The sequence below is a fragment of the Corapipo altera genome, unplaced genomic scaffold (assembly GCF_003945725.1).
Source record: "Corapipo altera isolate COAL_440 unplaced genomic scaffold, ASM394572v1 75, whole genome shotgun sequence".
Classification (NCBI taxonomy): domain Eukaryota; kingdom Metazoa; phylum Chordata; class Aves; order Passeriformes; family Pipridae; genus Corapipo; species Corapipo altera.
In genome coordinates, this window is record NW_020884887.1 from 5322637 (window position 1) to 5344955 (window position 22319).

A 22319-nucleotide genomic window follows, 5' to 3' on the forward strand; every position below is an offset into this window, starting at 1 on the left:
AGTACAAAAAGGTAATACAGACTGACAACACTACAAAAAAATTTCAGTCCTACAGAAAGTGTGGGGTTGCACTGAAAAAATTGCACTGCAAAGTTAACTTTTTGTGCTTCCATTTTTTAAATTGCAAAGAAATTGTTAAAATATTTTATATGCTCCCTATTAGAGCCCAGATCTACTCTGAACACCTTTTCAATAGACAAAGTTCAAGAAGGTGAATTCCATGGTATATTTCCAGCTGCAGCTCATGTGCTGCTGGCCCCTGCGGTTTGCTGCACAATTCCCTGTATGAAACCAACTACAGAGAGAGAGAGAAGAATATATTAGTTTTCTGTCCTTGAAATTCTGTGATATATGACTCAAATGGATATTATAAACATGAGTTTCACTTTTCTTCAGATTTTCCAGTGGAATTTCAAATGTATGTTTAAAAATTTTAGACTACTGAGGTGGCCTTACTCTCTTAAAAGCTCATTTAGAAGCATCTCAGAATTGGCTCTGGGCCAGTTTGCAAACCTCTGTTGCACAGAATATATTTAAAATTTGCAGTAATCCAAGTTTGTGTTCTATTAGGAACAGAAAATTAAAGCAAAAAAAAAAAGGCTTTTCTTTCACCTTTTGTTTAGGAGTGTGCTGCAAAGTTCCAGAAACCACTCCCAGATTCCCTTTTGCAGTTTATTGACAAAAAATCTACGTAAAGTTTTGAATTACATAGTTTTAATTGGTTTTCATTAGTCCTAGATTAGTATCAAACAACCTTATTATTTTTCCAACGATAGTATTAATAACATTCATAATTTTACAGGGACACATCTTTTCTTGATGTAACTGTTAAAGCTTGGATTTACATGACAACACGCGAGGTTGAACTCTAGGCTTACATTTTTTCCTGCAATCAGCTTCTCGATATTGTGGGTGCAAAGAATAGCTGAGGAATAGGGCCTGGCTCCACCCTGAATCCTAAAGACCAGCAGGTGACAGGAAATACTGTTTACAAAAGTAGATAACATCTGGGACTGTGCAAGGCTGGCAGGGCTACAGCCCCTCCTGGGCACAGTTATTCCAAAGGTCACCTGGTGCCACAGCCAGGAGGATTTGCCAGTCCACAGTCCCTCTCTTCTGCTGTGGTTGCTGGAAACCCTCCCACATCAGAGGTCCTGAATTTTCAGCGTTCAAGGTTGGTTACCAACATGTAGTCCCACTTATTACAACGTGACTTCAGCAAAGAAGTTACAGGAGTGACTGTCATGTCCCAAAAGCAACCACTGGAGTAATTTCAGGAGTTTCCTTTGACTTTCAGAAGTTCAAGGACGCTTCAGTGGTTTATTTGTGAAACGACTTTGCTTTCCAAATATGACCTCATTCCTTAACAGTCATGGGAGGTGTCAAAGTTCTTATTACATAATTTAAAATATCTTTTCACCACCTTCAGGAAACTGGAATTTTCTGACAGGTAAAAAATGATGCAACAAGATGCCTGGATCAGAGCTGGGCATTGAATCTTACTGTGTACTGCTGGTATCCCTCATAAGATGGGGTCCCATTCTCAATGTGGGTCTCTAGGCTTTAGCATCAAATAAGTATCTACACATTAATAATTGTATAGCAAAACAGGAAGCTGTCATGACTTCCCTTCTCTTCCAGGTTTATCTTTAATTATAGAATAATAGAATATCCTGAGTTGTAAGGATGCTTGATGACAAGCATCATCAACTCCAACTGCTGCACAGGACACCCCAACAATCCCATCATGTGCCTAAAGCATTGTCCAAACTCTTCTTGGACTTAAAATGGCCTGAGTTAGAAACCCTCTTTTTACAGAAGTTGTCTGACAAACAAGAAAATGTTGCTTGAATTTAAGTCAATAAGTTACTAGTGGGCTTTTCCCTTTACTTTCAGTTTGATATGTTATTTCCCCCACCCTCACCACTATATCCTGGCCTACGTAAGGTGACAGTGGATTTTAAATAGTTGCAACATCACACTCAAGAAATGAGTGAACTTCAAGTAAACTTGCATTTAGCTCCTGCAGTTGGGTGTAGTCTGTCAGATTTATCAACTGTATGTCAGATTTGTGATGGAAACAGAGGGTTGATGTCATAGGGAACATTGATTTGCAGTGCATTTTAAAAAAGCAATGAACCCTCTTCACATTCATGCCCTGGGGGAGGAACTTCTGTGCTTCCTGTGTCAGAGGATTGGTGTCTTTATAGTTCTGTGATAAATCTAACAGAGATACCAGTTTCTTTTGTATCTCTGCCCCATATTCTCTGAGCACCTATAAAAATTTGCAAAAGTGTATCATGGACTTAGGTACCCAAATCCCACTGACTCTAGAGAGCCATTTGCTGTAGAAAATGTGACCTGGTTCTTAAAACCCTTTGGAAACGTCATACCTTCTTTTGGTTTTTTAAAAATCCTTAGGCAGGATAGTACTATCACATTCTTTTTACATTTCCAATATTGTCTGTAAACACAGGCTGCAGGTGTGATGGCAACTCTGCAGACACACCCAACACACAGTGAGTTACAAATTGACTGGGTAGAGGTGGATTTACTGGAGGAGAAGGGAGTAAGACTAAGAGATGAAACCCCTTCCTTTCCACTTCTCTTGGATAGCACCAGCTTATGCTCCATCTCTGCACTGAATTCAGATTCAGCCCTATGCTGAACAACACTCAGCTCTAACTGAAAGTTGAGTAATTACATTTGCATGGTATTGGCCAATTAATTAGTTCAGGCCTCAGTAATCCTACTGTAAATGAGGTAAACATCTTCTTGTCCTCTCCACCTAAGGAGGGAGAGATACCCAATGTCCCCATCTCAGCCAGCTGCTCTGGTTGTACCAGAATGCAAATGAATCACTTTTGACTTTTAACAGAAGTATTTTTCCCCTGTGTTGTTTTACATTTCTCTCAAGGTTGGATCTTGGTTCAATGATTCCATGTAGTAGCTTGCAACAGGGATTTAGGAAAATTCATTGATATACTAATATGGCAGTGTTTCCTGATGAAGTCACATAAGTCACTGTTTAGTAAATTATAAAGAACAGAGTTCTCTTTCACTGCTATTGCAGCAGAAAGAGCAGTAATAAAACTTGATCTTTGCTATCCAGGAAAACTAGGCAGATGCTGAAGGACATTCCATATAAAGCAATAATACTGATTCCACATTTTATATAAATTGTCTTTTTCCTAATGTTATGCATTTTTTCCTGTATTGAGGTAAAATAACTTTTGCCATTCCATGAAGCAAAAATCATCTGTCCTTCATAAGAAAGTAACTCCATTTTCAAAGGGGGGGGTAGGGTGTCTGCCATTTCTCCCATTTCTGCCAAAAAGGAATATTTCCTTGGCATTAGAGGAAAGCAAAACATGACCAGAGAGTTTCCACCATTCTCTTTCAGTGTCATAAGGGAAGTAGAATAAAAAGATGGGAGAGAAGCTGCTCTCCTCTGAATTTCCCCTTTAGAATATATGAGCTCATAATGGAAAACCAGACTGTCATCGAAGATATTTTCACAATCTCTATGTTTTAATATTTAAAAATTCCTCTGATGGATCATAGCAAACTATCCCATCGTGGAAGTTCCACAGAAATATGTCTGTGCTCCATAGCTGATATCTAGGATTCCTGGCATAAAACTTGGGTACCATGTTACTCCATTTGTCCTGTGACAAGAACTGAGCTAAGGGAATTAAGTGTTTCTGCAAGAACACACTCTGAAAATATGTATTTATTTATATCAATTAATGCAGCTCTCCAGTTTTCCCGGTCACAGCTGACTTGCTGTTAAACTTGTGAGTTATAACAAAAGGAAGTTTTGGAAATTGGAAATGGACTTAAATGGGAACAAATTTTTTTGAACCTTGATTCAGGCTGGGCTCTTTGCCCCTTGTGCAAGGAGAGCTGCCCCAAGTGCTGACTGAGGCTGCAGTTACAACAGGCTGAGGCCATGAGGGGAAGGAGCATCACTGTTCCCTGAGGCTTCCTCCCAGTGCTCATTCCAAGGTGTCCCCTGGGAGAAGCCAATGAATGGGACAGTGGTGCCCAGCCCAGCCTCCTGCTGACTTGCATTCAAAGCTAGTCAGGCACCAGGATCAGGAGGAGACAATTTTCTCACCTGGAATGGATTGGATACCTTTCACTCACATGTGCCCCAGCTGCTCCTGCCCCATCTTTCTCCACACACTTTCCCAGATGACATTTTTTCCTTCTGAACAGGGAAAACCAATGGCAGGAGCAGTGCCAGTGTCCCCATGGCCCACCTTCTGCAAATGTCCTGGATGACAGCAGCCGTTCAGACAGGAGTGGGAATACAAACAGTCCATGTGGAGGGAGGATCCAAAACTGCCTGAGAAGACATTGGTCCCAAATGATCATGGGAGAAAGGATGACAAACACCAGCCAGATCACAGATGGTACATGGGCCTGTAACCCACACGGGCCCTCAGTGTGTGCAGGTAAGACTGTGTGTACGTGTGGGAGAGGGAGATTAGAGCTCTCTGGGATAAGTGGAGGGTGGAGCTCTGTAGTTATTAATAACATTTTGGAAGTGTCGAGAACTCTGGCTTCTCTGTTATATTACTGATACGGATCTCAAATGAACAGTTCACTGATTGCTGGTCAGTTCTGTTTCAGGAATAAATCAATAAACCACTTTGATCCAGATTCAGCATTTGGGACATGAAGGGAACAGTTTTTCTCTGTGTCAGAGGCACCATTTCAAGCCTGCTTCCAAGGGCTGCCCTCCCACCTGGAGCTCTCATGCTCCACCTGCCCAGCTCTGGCTATGAGCTCTGGCAAAGGGAATTCTGAGGCCAGTGTTTGAGGAGCAGGTTGGGCACTTTGGGATTGGCAGGGAGTCATCAGGGCCACCTGAGATTGCAGTGCCTGAGTTTTGTGTCCTGTCAGATGGGAGGGAGTTCCAGCTCAGCTGCCAAAGGTGTATATGATCCTACTGAAGCCATGTTTCTTGGAAGAGGGGAGGGGAAAGGAGTCCACTGGCACTATGTACTTTTGTGTAAAGCTTTCAGCACAGTTAATCCAGAATCCCAAGACTACCCTCTCCCCAGGTGAGGGTTCCACCCTCTCTGCTGTTTGCCTCCCAGGTGTGTGGCAATAAACAGGAACCCCATGCACTGCAACTGCTGATAAGTTTATCTCCCTGCTAATTTTGGTTGCTCCTCCTCTTGTTTTATGTATTTGCCATATTTGGGGGTACCAAATATGCAACATATTGAGGATGCTTGTGTGGTTTCATCCATGTGAAGGACTTCTGAAAGACCATTCAAGTGCTGCCTCCAGCTTTGGGGTCCCCAGCACAGGAAGGACATGAACCTGTTGGAGCAAGTCCAGAGGAGGCATCAAGATGATCCGAGGGATGGAACAGCTCTGCTGTGAGGAAAAGCTGAGAGAACTGGGATTGTTCAGCCTGGAGAAGAGAAGCTTCAGGGTGACCTAACTGTGGCCTTCCAGTCCTGAAGGGAGCCAACAAGAGAGATGGTGAGGGACTATTTACAAGGACCTGGAATGACAGGACAAGAAGGAATTGTTTCACACTGACAGAGGGCAGGGTTAGATGTGATATTGGAAAGAAATTCTCCCTGTGAGGGTGGTGAGGCCCTGGTACAGGTTGCCCAGAGAAGCTGTGTCTGTCCCATCCCTGGAAGTGTTCAAGGCCGTGTTGGGACAGGCTTGGAGCAACCTGGTCTAGTGGAAGGTGTCCCTGCCCATGGAAGGGAGTTGGAATTGGACAGGCTTTAAGGCCCCTTCCTACCCAAACCATTCCATGATTCTACAGGCACCATCTTTTTACTGCTGGATTGTGGCACTACTGCTGGGCTGTAGGAATACTGTCACTGGAAAGTACATGGGATAGAGTCATGTCTCTTCCTAAGCAGGTTGAATTTCAAAACTTTTTTTTGCTTTTTGGTTTGCCTGACAAATAATGAGAATTGTGTTCTATTATTTCACAAATAATAAAAAAATGAAAACTTTTTCCTCATTTTCAAAGCCCATATTAAGCACAGAGCTCTTCTTATACCTGAGGTCTAAAAGGAACATCAGGTTTATTAGATTATATTTAAAAACTGCGACATAAAATAGTGCGTGAATACCAGGTTTTTATTTCTAAGCCGGAATTAATTCTTTATTTTTTGGTTGACCTAAGTCTCAATTCTTAGAACAAACACAATTCTAAAGTACTAATTAAAAAATACATATGTTCCCTTTACCTCTGATTGATGTGGTAGCTGGGATTGTATTTCATGTAATTATCTCTTTCATGCTTATCAGATAGAAATGGTTTTAGTTTATTTAACTTTCTCTTTCTGTCTTTATAATGTATTTCCCATCAGAGAGTTCTGGAAGTTTATTTGGCCTGTATTTACTCTTCCTCAGATAATGAACAGGCTGTATGAGAGAGACAGAGAATCAGACAGGAAAAAGAAATGCTCAAACTATAAAGGTCATTTTAACAATCTCATAATCTCATTTCCTCATTCAAGTTTACCTGGGAGTCCCTAACTTTTTTTTTTTTTTGCTTTAGCTGTGCCACTATGTAAAAAAGGAACTCAAACCACGTGTTGCAATTCTGTGGTATTGCGGTGAAACAGAGAATCCCTTTCCCTTCAGAGTTTAGGAGTATTTATAAGGGAGCCAGCACTTTGCTTCCTTCAGATCACAAATCAAACCTGCCTGACAACTTCACTAAAGGCGCCGTCACAGGAGAAGGTGAGAATTCCTTTCTTCTCTTACTCTGGTACCAGCTGCTTCAGATAAAACTAATGAGAACTTATAATTATTTATTTTAAAGTGTATTTAAATAGTTTTTGTGACATTTTTCTCAGGATAGTATTTCTGTGCTCATCTCCCTGAAGTTTAGCATATAATGTACGCATGTACAAAGCTCACAGAACTGTTATCTATGCTATCAGGTAATAATCTCTTTATCTCACTGTACTGGTGTTGCTGGGGTGTGAACGGTGACAAATATGTACTTATGGTCAGACTGTTCCATTGACTTGGCCTTGCCTAGAGCTGAGACTGGGCCAGATGAGGCCCAGAGGTCCTTGCTGACAGAAATTATTCTGTGATTCTCAGCAAAGGAATTTGTGCTGATTTACAGCACCTTGTGCTCCATATCACAGGGATCATGGAGGGAACACCAAGGGAGGGGATTCTGCCCCTCTTCTCTCATGAGACCCCACCTGCAGTGCTGCCTCCAGCTCTGGGGTCCCCGGCAAAAGAAGGACATGGAGCTGCTGGAGCAAGCCCAGAGAAGGCCACAGAGATGCTACAAGGGCTGGACCTGACCTCCTCTGGTCTGGAGCCAGGGTGGAAGAGCCGAGGGTGTTCAGACTGGAGGAGAGAAGGCTTTGGGGAGACCTTAGAGCCCCTTCCAGTGCCTAAAGGGACTCCAAGAGAGCTGGAGAGGGATTTTGGACAAGGGTCTGGAGTGATAAAACAAGGAGGAATGGCTTCAAACTGAAAGAGAGCAGGTTCAGGTTGAATGTATGTGAACAAATTCTCCCCTGTGAGGGTGGCGAGGCCCTGACACAGGTTGCCCAGAGAAGCTGTGGCTGCCCCATCCCTGGAAGTGTTCAAGGCCAGGCTGGACAGGGCTTGGAGCAACCTGGTCTAGTGGAAGGTGTCCCTGCCCATGACAGGGGGCGGAACTGGATGATCTTTAAGGTCTCTTCCAATCCAAACCTTTCCATAATTCTGTGATTCTCTGAACATATGATGTTGGAATGCTCTCTTCATCTATGAAGTGCTCAGGCAACTGCACTGATTAATGATGTTCAGAAACTGAGTTTATTTCTGATTAATTTTTCAATAAAATTTTGAGATGGGGGAGGGAGTGTTCTCCCTCCATCTCAAAAATAGAATAATTTCCATTAAAATTGTTAACTTCTTTCATCACAAATCTGTGAAGCTTCCCCCCAAAAGCAGGAGAAACTTTTCTGGTTTGGAGGTTTTAATTTTGCCAAAAGGTTGCTATGGAAGGAAAGGCATGTATCACGCTCCTCCAGTTTTAGTTGGTGTTTTGATGTTTAGTTTTGGATTTATGAAGTGCAGTGATGAATGTCATGTTTCAATGACAGAAATCGATGTCTTTTCAGAAAGTTGCAAAATGTAGTTTTCTTTTGGAAATTCCAGCTAATCCTGCCTGCACATGAAATCATCAGCAAAGAGTACTTGCCTTATAATGAAGCAATACACTACTAATAGGATATTATATGTCTTAGAGGTCTTTTCCAACCTAAATGATTCTGTATTTGGCTGCTTGATGGTAACCAGCTTTTCACTGGGGTTTGTGCCGCTCTCAGTGCAGCTGCAACAGGAGCTGGTTCCTCTCCTAAACACCCTCCAGATACTTTGCTGGTAGCTTCTGGTCCCATTAATAGCTGTGCACAAATCCAAAGGGCACTGGACCAGGGACAGCTGATTTCTGACCAAGGTTAAGGATGGCTCATAACAGCAGGAGCTGCCAGTGAGGAACAAATTTGGTGCACATAGGAACACATACTCTCAAGAAATCAGGAGGGCTACTCCCCTTTTATTAAAAAAAGACTGGTTTGGGAGGAGAAAAACCCCAAGCACTTAATTTTGTGTTTTTCTTGTGCGTTTGGACTCATATTGTAGTCAGAATAGGCTTTGAAAGCTATATTCACCAGTCTCTTTTTCTAAGCCATTTTCCTATTCAATTTGCTTAATCTCCATCTAAGAAAGGTCTGGAAGTGTATCTAAATAACTGTTGTTAAAGTTTTTTATGCACCCAGTGATTACTACAATATTTGATAAAGGTGTTTGGTGTTTCATAAAGAGCTCTAGCAGTATTTTGAATTATTTCAGTATAAATACGCATTTATGTATTGTAAATACAGCTACACACACAGCAACAATGATCTATGTATCCAGCCCTTTCTGCAAATAGAGGAGACAACGGTCCAGCAAAACCCTTCAGCAGGCCCTTCCCTTTATTGACAATCTTTTGTTTTAATAGGACTCCTGATGTGTTTCGCCCATAAGCTTTGTATGAATGAAATTTAATGTCCACTGATCCTTTAGTCCAGTGCCTTGTTCATACAACTGGCCTCACTGGCATCAGAAAGACTTTTCTTGCACGAGGAATATTTAACTGAGGGATCTGAGGATGCTTCTGAGCTCCTGACAGATCACTGCAATTTCCTCTCAGGTCCATGATTGCTTCTCTAATCCGGCTTGTGGTGAAAGTAACAAGTGGATCAAAATAGTGTTACAAACTCAATTTTTACATAGTCCAAGAGCTTTTAGAACAAGAGAATGTCTCTTAGTTCACTGGGACTGACCCTGTCTTGTCACTCTGTCCAGCATGAGCCTGATTTCAATGCACACTCAGCCAACCTCAGTGAAGTTCAGCAATTTATTTTTTACTTCCAGATGGCTCACCTGCTCTGTGCCTTACTTTCACTGTTTTCCTTTGCTGCCCTACTGGAAGCTGTGCAGTGGAAACTTCAGGAAAATGGTAAGCAAGTCTTCACCTCCTGAGACCTTCAGGTGCCTTCAGAACATGGCGATTTCTGAATTATAATTGTGGCCACATGCACAGAATTTGTTAATTATAGTATCTTAGGCCAAGGTTCTTCCTATGTCTTTGTTTGTCAATAATTAGCCAATTAATTGGAGTTATTGGAAGAAATATTTAGAAGTCCTAAAATGTCATACAATAGCATATTTGCTATATTTGCATTAGCAACTGTCTTATTTCCTATTCCTTCTCCTCGTGTTTCAAAAGTTTCAGTCATGCAGCCTGGAGGCAGAAACAGCCTCTTGTGACTTAGGTAACAGCCCAAAATCAAACAAGTGAAGAATTAATTGTGGAAAAAATATTTCTAAGTAAAACTTAAACCCTAGAAATAGTTTATCAACTTTTCTGGCAAATAAGTCAAATGTAAATACATTTGTAAAAATACAGGGTAATAAACAAACAATTCTTTTGAATAATTTACCAGAAAATTTGGCTAAATTCAGATAATAAAATTTGTTGTTCTTATTCACTCAGTGTAGCTCCATAATCCAAGCTGCCTTCAAGGCAATTGTCCAAAAAGAAGGACCCAAGTCAACATGAAAAAATATCCTCAATTGTGTTCCATTTCTAAAAAGGAATTAAATTACTTTTCCCCATATATTTACATTAAAAAAAATATCCTGTGGGTTCTCTGGGCAATACCACGGTGCTGAAAACTGCAAATCTGTTTGTCAGCATTGGGAGTAAACTTTGTGTTTGAAGTCTGTAAGACTCACCTTGCCTGTGTTTCACAAGTCCATAAGCAGTTTGGGAAACTTCCAAACTTCCTAGAGCTGAACGTTTTCTGCCAGTTAAGATTCTGTGTTTGACAGGTATTTCTTAGTGTTTCTCCTTTGTGGTAAAGCCTTAAAGCTCCTATTCTGGTGGTGAAATGCTCTGGTGAGAAGGTTCTAGAGCTCACTGGAACTTACAACTCATGGGAGTGTTGAGCTCCTGGACAGTAGAACTGAGGAAAAGGACTCAGTCCAACCTTCCCACTGGCACGTAGGAGTAGCTGCTAATTTCTTTCTTTGCCACGTCCAGTGTATGTCATAGAATCTGAGTGGAATGCTGAGACACCAGCTACGAGAGTGGAGCTCACCTGTAACTCACCTAATGAAGCAGTTTACTGGAAAAAGGACTCTGAATGGAAAGGAAAAGGAAAGACTCTGATTGCTGAAGTGAAGGAGTTCCCAGATGCTGGAAACTACACCTGTCTGGCAGAGAATACGCATGAAATCCTCAGCTATAATTTCTTCCTCATAAGCAAAATCGACTCCAATGGGCAAATGATAAGGTCGATTCTGAAAAGCTTTAAAGGTATGGAAGATGGGATGTTCCTTTCTTAGGCCACTGAGGGCCAGAGGGAGCTTTCTGGAAATGTGTGAGAAACACCTACTTTAAAATGGGTTCTCTTGAAGGCTTTACTGACAGTGGAATGCAAATAATTCCTTCAGTGGCTCTGTGGTAACAAACACAGGGATTTGCCAACTGCATGGCTGCAGGATTTCTTTGTAGAAGGAACAGTGCATTTGTCTGTGTAAATCTCTTCCTGACAGCTCTTTGCCACAGCCTGGGTGTGCTCTGGCTTCTGTCAATGCCACGTTGATGTAGTGCCACGTGAACCAGGCTTTGGCCACTACCTGTTATTTGGCTCTCTAACTACACGTGGCTGCCCACGGGACAGCCTCAGACTGTGTCTGCCTGTGGACCCACCTGCCAAAATAGATATAAGTCCATTGAACTGCTGTTTTGTCTCTGCTTTGACCATTTCAGCAAGAAGAATAAATAAATAATGTTTTCTTTCCTTTTCCATCTAGAGCCAAAGCGGACGTTTTTAAAATGTGAGGCAAAGAACTACTCTGGAATTTTCATGTGTTCATGGATGACAGAAAATGAGAATCCAAATGTGAAGTTCACCATCAAAAGTCTAAAAGGGTAAGAACTTGTACTTTCCTTAACAAACTCTTAGTAAGGCCAGAGAAGCCCTTTGTGTTACTCTGTCTAGGAGATCCCAGATTTTAGGCTGTTTAGAACACGTAGAAAGGAAGAAATTTCTCTTGCAGAGCCAGAATATCTGCAAAATATTTTGAGGCATCACAGGGAATAAGTTAACTAATAACAGCATGGAAGTAGCTCAGAAATTAATAAAGACATGAAAATGGAATGACCCCCAGTGGGCTGTTTCAGCCACAGAATAACTTAAGCAATAGCAGAATAGTTTGTGGAGGAGAGAGAGGAAGTTGAGCCAAAAGCAGAAACAACCACAGCTCCGAGTCCTCTCTCTACAGAATGAAGGGAGTGGGAGGTTGCACCCACGGCTGAGGCCACATGCCCACTGACAAGTCTCTGCTGAGGAACACAGCAGAAACCTGTGAGGGAAATGTGTGACGGGAACCTTGGGGGGATTTCCTGCCTCCCACCACTCCTGGGGGTTTCTCCAAAACATGGAGTACTTCAGCAAAGTTCAGTTCATTAAAGAAGAAACAACAAGAAACAAGTTTTATTTAGCTGAAAGCAAAAATAGAACCAGATTCAGGTAGTACTTCATAGATGGGTTTTGGTATTTATTTCCCAATAGATACTTCTCAACCTTCCCTCCTTTCTTCAGTAAGGATTTGGAGAGGGTGAAGGAATGAAGTAAGATACTAGAGCTTGCCACGGGATGGTAATAATAAGAACAGAGATACCCTACTTTAGGATTAAACACTGATTCCTTCTCCTAAGGCAGGGGGTGTGGTGTGGTTGTGATTTTACATTAATATGTCCTACAGCACTGAAAATGCAGGAACTCCCACTGAGCTTTTTCTGCAGCAGATGAAGGGCAGCCATGAAATGATACAAACAACATCAAAATATTACCTTACCTAACCGTACAACACTACATGTCGTTGTTGTTGTGGCAACACATTCTCAGAACCAACCAGCATCCCCACTCCTTTACTCTGTTCTGTGTCCAGCCCTCAGGGAGATGTGACCTGCAGCAGCCCTGTGGCTCACACCGATGGATCAGTGACCAAATACACGTCCCAGTGCCGCAAAGAAAACTACTGTCCCTTTGCTGAAGAGCACCAGCCCACTGACATGTTCCTGGAGGTCATCGATGAGGTGGAATATGAGAACTACACCAGCAGCTTCTTCATCAGAGATATCAGTGAGTAGACCAGGAATCATGATCAATTCTTAGCTTTATTCTTGCTGCCGACAGTGGAACTAGGGGTAGGTGATCACACCAGCCTTGGGAATCCCTGCCCTATTATATTGTAAATCTGCATCAAGCCCCCAGTTACAGGAACAGGGGAAAACATGCCATAGCAGCAGCCTGGAAGAGGATGAGGAAGTGAAGAAGCAATATCTTCCTGGCTTGTGACCTCAACCCTCTCACACCCACATGTCCCAGAAGTTCTGTAGCCTCCTCTAATAGATGGGCATGTTTCAGAAGGGGTATGGGGAAGAAGTCAGAGAACAACCAATAACCCAGCAGGCTTTTCTCTGAGAACTTGTTAAGGCTATGCATGCTTCCCTCCTGATCCATTCCTACAGATGGGCATCCAGGGCAGATTAATAGAAATGGATAGGAATAAGAGGAGATAAATTGTGATCATGATGCCACAGGGCATGTGAAAATGAGGCAGCATCCTAAAGAAACAGGTGTTTGTTAAATGCCCTAATAGTCAGCAGAGGTTGAAGATATTCCTCTGTGTCCAATGTAGCCCTCTGCAACTCTTCAGGTGAAAAAACCCCCAGGATCTCACCCAGAGATATTATGGGAGTGTGCTTTATTTTCTGTGAGAAGCACAAAAGGCAGTTCTTATACATAATATCTACACCTCTCTTAATCTCCTGGAGTCTCCCAGTGCTCATTCCGATAAAACTATCAACAGTAGGACACCAACATCCGATATTATGTTGCTAATGTGAATTAATTACCTCTATATTTTCTCTTGCAGTAAAACCCGACCCACCCCAATGTCAGTATGTGGCCACAAATGGAATGGTGACCTGGGAATATCCCAAAACATGGAGCACCCCGAAGTCCTACTTCCCTTTGACTTTTAAGGTCAAAGTTAAAAGCGCGAAGAAACGCAAAACCCAGGTAAAACCACAACACTTGAAACACAATTTTATTGCTTGAGCAGACAGTATAAATAATATAAGCTTTGTATGTAAGAATCACGAACTAAAATTAAAAAAAAAGGGTGCTCAGACCCAAATGTGGCAAGTTCTGCCTAGGCAGAAAAACACCTTCCCAGCTCTATGAGCAGTAAGATCCCTGATGTTACTGAGGAGAGAAAATCCTGCCCAGTATTCCATAGCTGTGCTAGCATGAGAAAAGTATTTACCAATTCATTAGTAGGCTGTGTGGGTCCTAATGTGTGAAAATCCCAATTTCCAAATCAAGAAGCCTCAGATCTGTTACATGGATTTCCTCATATATTGTTCATACCTGGGCAGCTCAGACTTTATAGGATAACAAGAAATAAGGAATCACCGATTCATTTGGAATCATTTCTGTTCAGTCTGTGGTCTTTGCCACTCTATTTCTAGTTATTTAATTATTATTTAAACATTGTTCCTCTGTGTCAGTTTTATATCACAAATGGTTTTTCTTCCTTTGCTGATGCTCATGGACACACAGTGGTGATGGTGACTTGCCTGGGTTGGCAGAGAACTGGAAAGACCAGCTGACCACAGAGCAGGACCTGAACTGCAGTGCTGCTCTGCCTTGGTCCAGCAATCAGAAAAGCAAACAAATGTAGTGATCATCCCAGCTTGTCAGGGGATTAATCCAGAGACACATCCAAATAAGATGTGTTTTCCTCTGTGGACAGAATCCACTCACCCGTACCAGCAGATGGGGCCATTCCCCCATTGATTTTAGTAGTGTTGGCTCCTACAGTCCCTTCAGTGGAGAAGCTGGAGAGTCTCCAGATGCTTCTTGTATCAGCCACAGGTCCTCAGTGGGAATTTCAATGACACTGAAAAGGAGTAACCTCTGTCTTTTACGGTTCCCACTCTGGGAGAAGAAGAAAAAAGAGAAAACCCCAGATAAATAAATAATCCCTTTGTCTTAATGAGTGTTTCAGTCTGGGGTTTGGATCACTTTAGAACACCAACTTCAGTGGAACATGAGCTGTTTAGTTGGTTTCTGCTGTGACTCAAGTTCTCACATGGGCTGTTTAGTTGGTTTCTGCTGAGGCTCCAGTTCTCACAAGCCTTTGCTGTCTGTGGGTGGTACTGGTGCCTGTGAAACACCAGATTGCCGGTGGGGTTTAAGCGACATGAGCTTGTTGGAACATTTCTGGTGCTGTGTTGTATGTGCTTCTCAACCTTTACAACCCACTGAAGGAGCTGTGCCCTGTTCACAGGTCGTCTATGATACTGATGAACAGTCATTCCACCTTCCAAACACCGGGCCAAGGGATGAGATCTCTGTGCAGGCCAGGGATCGTTATTACCACTCATCCTGGAGTGACTGGTCTTCACTCTGCAGGTAAGGCTTAAAGAACCTTCTACTAGAGAAGCAGGGATGATTCCTTACCTAGAAGAGTATGGAGTCTATGATTTTTTTTTCTAATTCTTAAATGATTGTTGATTTTACATTTCCTTGTAACCATTTTTGTCTCCTGAATATTCTTTTTCATTAAATATCTGCAAGAGAATAAATGTGTTGGGCTGCCTAAATGGTGATTCTCTTACAAATGTAATCGAGGAAACAATTAGAATCCATTTAAATCAGAGAGGAAACAATGGATGTAGGTTCAAGGACATGGGTTGGGTTATAGTGTCTCACATGCATCAGCTGAAGCTGAATCCCTGATCCCCATCAGACACAGAGCCTCCTGAGCCTTGCATGGTGTGGGCCTGTGGACTAAAAATCTGGGTCTGAGGAGAATTAAGATAATTCTTACATAAATTTGCTTTCTCTTATGTTACAGATAAGTAGTAAGAGATTCCAGGAGGATGGCACAATACTCCTAAAGAAAGCAAAGAATGAACCAGCACAAGAATATAAGCACAATTTGAAGAAAAATCTGCATTTGAGATTATTAAGAAGTCATAACATCTTTTTTTCTAAGATATGAATATGTTCCTGATTTTGGCAGCTCTTAAATTCCCCAGATATGAGTAACACCTTTAGCATACATCATGTTATATTAACATGAATTTGATATGTTGCTGTCAGCTATTATTGTAGGTTCACATTATTACATTTCATTTATTTATTTAATATTTATTTATTTATTCATTATTTATATATTTATTTATTTATTTATTGACATGAATTGCAAGGGCAGTTGATGGCAGTTACTATTTGAACCATTTCATATGTTATTTGTAAAGTAAATTCCAGAAAGAACTGTTTCAATATTCCATTATTTAATGGTTTGATTATGTGTCTATTTAATTATATATTTTTATTTATTTTTGTTGGAATGTGTAAGCATAGAAAGCCTTGGCTGCATGAGTGCTGTGGTAAATTCCTATTACCACCACTCATGAACAGGAAAGGAACTGGTAGCCAGTACCTGAATTTAACCCATCCTAAACAACCTCCTTTTCCTCTATGCTTGTGGTCACTGGAGGCCCTTTATTCAGTGATCCATGTGTATCCAGTGCATCTCCTGCAGTGGAATTTACTGACAATAAAATGAATTCCAACCTGCTGTGCCACAGGCACAGGGCACAGGAGTCAGAAATTTGCAGCTACAACCATGGCAGCTGAAATTACACCTGTACTGTATCTGATACCTCAGAAACCAATTGTTAACAGGTTTTATATATGGGTGTTAAGCATCTAATTAAAGTTAGTGTTTTTGAATACAGATTTTTATAGTTCATTTTGAAAGTATCTCCCTACTACTGTATCATGAGTTGGTGTCTTCAGAGAACCTTAGGTAAAACACCTCAAGTCCTGGCTCTGAACTGCTCACAGAGTAAGTCCCCAGGTCTGGAAAAAGGCAGAAGCATGTGTTGAAGCCTCTGTATTTTTCATAGAATCATGGAATGGTGTGGGTTGGAAAGGACCTTAAAAGGTCATCCAGTTCCACCCCCTGCCATGGGCAGGGACACCTTCCACTAGACCAGGTTGCTCCAAGCCCTGTCGAACCTGGCCTTGAACACTTCCAGGGATGGGGCAAAATTTGTCAAAACACCTGAGTCCTGACTTACAGGAAGGCAAAATAGTAAAATATCTGATGATTCAGACTTTAAGCCCTGATAAAGAATCAGTGAAATTAAAGAAAGACTTTCATTGCAACCATGCTTCCTTTTTTCCCAGTCTTAGCCATGGTGGTAATTTCAGATTTATAGATTGAAATGTGTGAGATATCTGATATTTCAGAAAACTGCTGACAATCTAGCTACAAGTGCTAGTAATATATTAAGTTTATGTGTCTTATTTCTACTATAAATGCAATTTATTGTACTTTTTTTACGAGCTAATAATAAATACATCTGAAAACAAGAAAATTTGGTTTACTTGTGATTTTTTAAGGATGGTTTGTGTCACTGTTCACTTTTCTACCAGAATGTTATACACTACTCCTGCAAAAATGTCTGTAGGGCAAAGAAATTATTACTGATTAATACTAACAAATTCATGGCCTGTAAAAGTGTGCAGGACCACCCAGCAAAGTGGCAACAGTGAGTCAGCCAGATCCCCTAAACCCTCTTCTGCAGGCAAAGAGAACACTGAGGTTCTCTGGCCTCTGTGGTCAGGAGGTTTGCAACTGAAACCACTTGAAATAGATCTTGAGGTCTTTGAGGTTTCTCTCTGATCCTGTCGGTGCAGTGTTCAGAATTCATAGGACCGACCTTCCTGTTCTTCAGACAACTGGGTTGAAACCTTGGCACCACTGAAACCCATCACTGCAACCTCTCATTAACTTGGGTCCAGCCCAGTTTCCGTTCTCTGGAATACTCAGGCTAAATTTATGAGTATCCTGACAAAGATTATATTGATCTATTGCCTACAGAGGAATCTGCCTTTCTGTGCCACGATGCCATAAGGTGAATTAAACCTTCCTACAGGAAGCTTTTCTGGCATGGATTATGGGGGAATCAGGAGCCAGTGAGAGAAGTCATTGGCTAAGATTCTTCAGGAAAATAACAAAGTGCAGCCTGAAACTACCTCTTTTTCTGCAGAAATCAGGTTAATTATAAGATGGCTGCTCTCTAAGACATAAAGTTGGCTTTAATCCTTGATTATCGATTTCCTGGGCCTCATATGGACTCAAGTGCCTGTGAATATCTCCTCTAAAAATTGTCAGTCTCCCATCTCTGAGGGACTGTCTAGACTGTATAAAAAGGTGTTACTATCACAGCCCAAATATTCCCTATGGTGGCTCCATATACTGGAGACAATTTTCTAACATACTCCTTCCATTTAGGAACATAATAGTTGATGTGTCAGTTACTCCTTAGACTTCTCTTTCTTAATTCCTCTCCTTGTTGCACTGTAAATAATCTGGAAACCTTCTGATAAATGTCACAATGCACAGACTCAGTCAGGCTGCACAATGTACAAAATTGCCCCCAAAACTTTAGATTGCAAAATCAAAGCTTCTGAAATAAAATTATAGAACTAAGTTTATTCCTGAGGCTCCTGAGGCATGAGAGTCATTAACTGTATAAATAGATAACAGTCTTATACTGGACCTACTCCCGACTCTGCATCCCACCATTTTCTGGGAAGGGGCAGCTCCTCCAGCTTTCTATTCATACTCATCACTCAACCTGTGGCTTTAGGTTTTGCCTACCACACCTCCCTAAATCTCCACTGAACAGAGACTGACTAATTCCCTTCAGGGCTTTTTGTGGGTGCTCCTCATCTTACGGAATGCTTGACAAATAGTTGGTGTCCTTAATGAGGCATTAATTGGTTACAGTAGGAACTTGCTATCCTCTAAGTGCTTCAGCTGGGCAAGCAGGCACTTGCTAGTAGCAAAAGGGGGAAAAAAGGCTTATGTCTAATTAAGGGTTCTGTGGGAGAATACAGATTTCAGGTCCAAATGCTTAGTATCCATCCCTTCTTCCATGCTGACCTTCATCCTATCCCTTTTCTTAAGTTGTATATTCTCTTTTATAAAAGTAATGGTATTTTTAATACAGGCAAACCCAGTCTATACCCTCCAACCTTGTTCTGAGACATGAAAAAACTTTAAAAGAAACCTTGCTTCAAACATGTCAGTTTGACTGAGTTCAGTGTGACCAAACTTCAAAGTGCTGAACACCTGGGAATTGCATCTTAAGGCAATTTAAAATAAGTCCTATTCAATACACTCAGTGTAAGTGTTAAGCTGTTAATGCTTGTTTTGTTTTACCTGTGAAGAATCCATCCAGAACTATCAATGGTATGGCACTAAGTAACTCGAAGGATCCACCAGTTCCTTGCAGGATAACAGGATCACATCCTTGTATTGTATCTTAGAGATATCAGAAGATACAAAGAAAAATTTAAAGCTCAGCACCAGTCTTTGTAGAGAGGTGTTGGGTTTATTTTTTACTTTCTGAAATAACACCTGAAACCTTCAGCAGGGATCTGTCCTGCCTTGACACCTGCAGTGTTAAAGAAAGGCTCCTTTGATCTCTCTTAAGGTGTGGAAAATGGGAAACTCACCTTCCTTCAGGCAAATACTGTTTTGGCCCAGTTTGATGCCTTAACAAACACATCACTTGATTCTCAAATCTTCCATTGAGCAAGACTTCAAAAGTCTGATATGTTAATTGCACATGGGCGGACAACCCAAACCACCCACCCAGAGCAGGATTGAGGGAGCCCGCGAGCCGCGTCCCGAGTAAACACGCGCTGGAATCACCGACGCAGGTGACCATGGCAGGGTCTATCTTGGCTTGTGCATTCTTCAAAGGTCTATGTGCTGTGCGTGAGAATATTTTTATTAGCTATTCCACGTGCCATTTTTTCACCACTGTTGGTGTCCTCAATGGGAGGCACTCCATCAGATGAATAGGAACAGGTTACTGTTCTGGAATGCAGCCACAGAACACCCTCCCATGCAGAATAAAGCAGGTACTTAACTAATGACGTGCTGCAGCAGCATATTTGGCATCCCATTCGTGCTCCACTCAGCACTCCAAATCTAAAAGCAATATATGAATAATTGTGAAGAATTGTCCTACTCTTGGAAAAATATGCACTAATATTTTACCAGATGTAGCACCATGTAATTACTTTTTCTTCTTCTAAAGATCAACTTGAAGAGATAAAAAGACAAGATATGAAGATAAAGGTAGAAAAAGATAAAGGTAGAAAACTATGAGAGGCCCACAATTAACCTACACATATTCACGAGTTTGCTGACTAGGTCAAAATTTCACTCACTATTCTTCAATACAGAGTGTTTCCTATAAATTTCTAAACTAGTTTTAGGTATGATGAAGAGGCCTTACTGACACAGCTCCGGGAAGCAGCTATTCCTAAACAGATCTGAACATTTGTTTTCCAACAAACAACATGTTTTCCAAGTAGATAAAATCAATCCATTGTGCTAATCTACTGTCTGTGTCTGCTTTGTCAAATGTTAACTCATAAGGACAAATATGCCACAAAGTCCCTGAGCAGCTGCCTGTCAGCAACACTTGACATTCTCCTGTGGGAATCACAGCATCAGTTCCCTTGGAATGGACCATTGGAGGTCACCTGGTTCCCCACACCCACACCCATCACTAGATTATGGTCAGTTCAGAACAGATCCATTTTTTAGTATCTCAAATGATTTCTGGATAACCTGTTCCTATTGTTGACTACTCTCATTGTGAAATTTGTTTTCCTCATATCTAATTAGAATTTCTCTTGCTGCAATTTGCACTGTTCTGTCTCTTCCTTTCACTGTGCACCTCCAAGAAGACTCTGGCTCCTGTCTTCTCTGCACGTCCCGAAAGAGCAGCTGAAAACAACGAGACTTTGCTGTCTTTCTCCAACCTGGTCAAACCACTTCCCTCAAGCTTTTCTAGCATGACACACATTTGATCCCTCTAAACACTTTGTTGGTCCTTCACTGGTTCTGATCCAGTATTTCAGTGCCTTTTTTTGTGCCAGGGAGCCAAAAACTGTACCCAGAATGCCAGATACAGCCTCATCAGTGCTGAACTTGATAATTACACTCTTACTAATACAGCCCAGCATGCAGAGCTGGACTTGTTGAGTACAGGGGCAAACTGTTGACTCATGTCCAACTTGCACACCATGAAAACTGTTCTCTTCCCAGTATGCCACTGGAAGTTCTTGAGCACAGCACTCTGATCTAAGTGAATCTTCAGTCTGCCTGAGGATGACAGGCCTCAGGTTGTCAGACCAGCTCCATGTAAAGAGCTACCAGGGCAAACAACAAGTTTGGACAAGAAAGATGCCTCAGATAAAGCATTTTTTCAGTCAAATAGTGACTATTTTCTCTAGTTGGCTGATGTGAATTCTGCCCATTTTCAAAGCAAGGAATAGAGATCCAGAGACTTTAGTCTCCTTCTAAACTGAAGTTGCAGTAAGTGTTCTGTGCCATTACTCTTTACCAAGTTTCAGTTTGAGATTCTGCATGTGAGTAACACCTCACTGCAGAAAGTGAAACAGACTGTTGCTCTCTGAGTAGGGCATTTTTCTTCCCAAAGCTCTAAGACAGCTTTGATATTCCAAAACACAAAAATCTCCAGAATTTCAGCTGAGCCCCTGCTGTGAAAGAGCTGCTGTTTGCACACCCTACAATATATCACAGCCTCTCATCACAACTATGTCCCTCCTATCTAAGAGGTCTAGGCAAGCCCTACAAAGTTTAAGGTCCACTGTTCAGGAAATGAATCTTTATTTGATTCAAAAGCTCTAACAATACACCTAAATATTACCAGAAAAAAACATTCACCCCATGGCTTTCCTGATATGGAGCACAGAATAAGCACTAGGAATCCTTCCAATACAAAAGTAACTTTCAAATGCTAAGAAAAATCTCATTTAAAATCTGCCTCCCTTTTTGGTCCCCTCCCACCTCCAAAAGTCATCTCTTCCTGCACTAGCCTCAGAAAAGATTCCTACATCAACTTAGCAGACCTGAAGCAGATGTTTATACTCTTCTGCTGGCGGGATGGGATGGATATTGAGGTTGCATCAAACAGGACACTGTGGAGCACTGTATTAGAACAAGAGAGCATAACCAGAGTGGCAGATTTCCTCATTCCAGTGTCAAGGAACCGGTGTGTTCTGTCAAGCTGCAGTTTCACAGTTTCAAGATTTCCTCAAGAGTCTTGTTTGCTCAAAACTATTCAGATTATTAGTAACTTCCGGCTTGCTTTGGGTTTTGCTCTTGTTGCCTAATGTTGGTAATTGTCCATCAACCAATGAACATGTCCTGGACACTCTCCACGAGTTTGTACATGCTCTTTGCCAGGCTCTTCAGAAAGGTTTTGGACTCTACAGTACAAAAACTTCAGTGACATCCCAAAGCAGAAGAATCCAGACTGATCCCAGTCAGCCTGTCCCAGACAGCCTGTCTCTTGTGATCTCAACTTCAAAGGAATGTATACAGGTGTCCAAGTTAAGAACAAAGGAAAATTAAATATTAAATCACTGAAGTAAAGGCATTGTATTACAGGGCTCCAGCTCAAACCAGATCTTTACCTATCCTGGAACTTGAATTTGATGGCATTTATATTTTTCATCCCATGAAGCGATGAGAAATTAGCCATTTAATACTTACCTATAATCCTTAAAGACAAGATGATATTTATCCTTCTTGGGACAAATTAGTGGGGCCCAAGGTCT

The 22319-nt window shown here is 41.5% G+C and overlaps 1 protein-coding gene across 1 annotated transcript; it reads left to right on the forward strand.

Moving 5' to 3' along the window:
- The first annotated feature begins 6663 nt into the window (after positions 1-6663).
- On the forward strand, positions 6664-15056 carry IL12B (interleukin 12B). Its single transcript, XM_027643554.1, has 7 exons — positions 6664-6732; positions 9424-9508; positions 10595-10870; positions 11371-11488; positions 12511-12704; positions 13501-13646; positions 14920-15056. Exons 2-7 carry the CDS (start codon positions 9424-9426, stop codon positions 15046-15048), a joined length of 948 nt encoding a protein of 315 aa, XP_027499355.1. The 5' UTR covers positions 6664-6732; the 3' UTR covers positions 15049-15056.
- The last annotated feature ends 7263 nt before the right edge of the window (positions 15057-22319 follow it).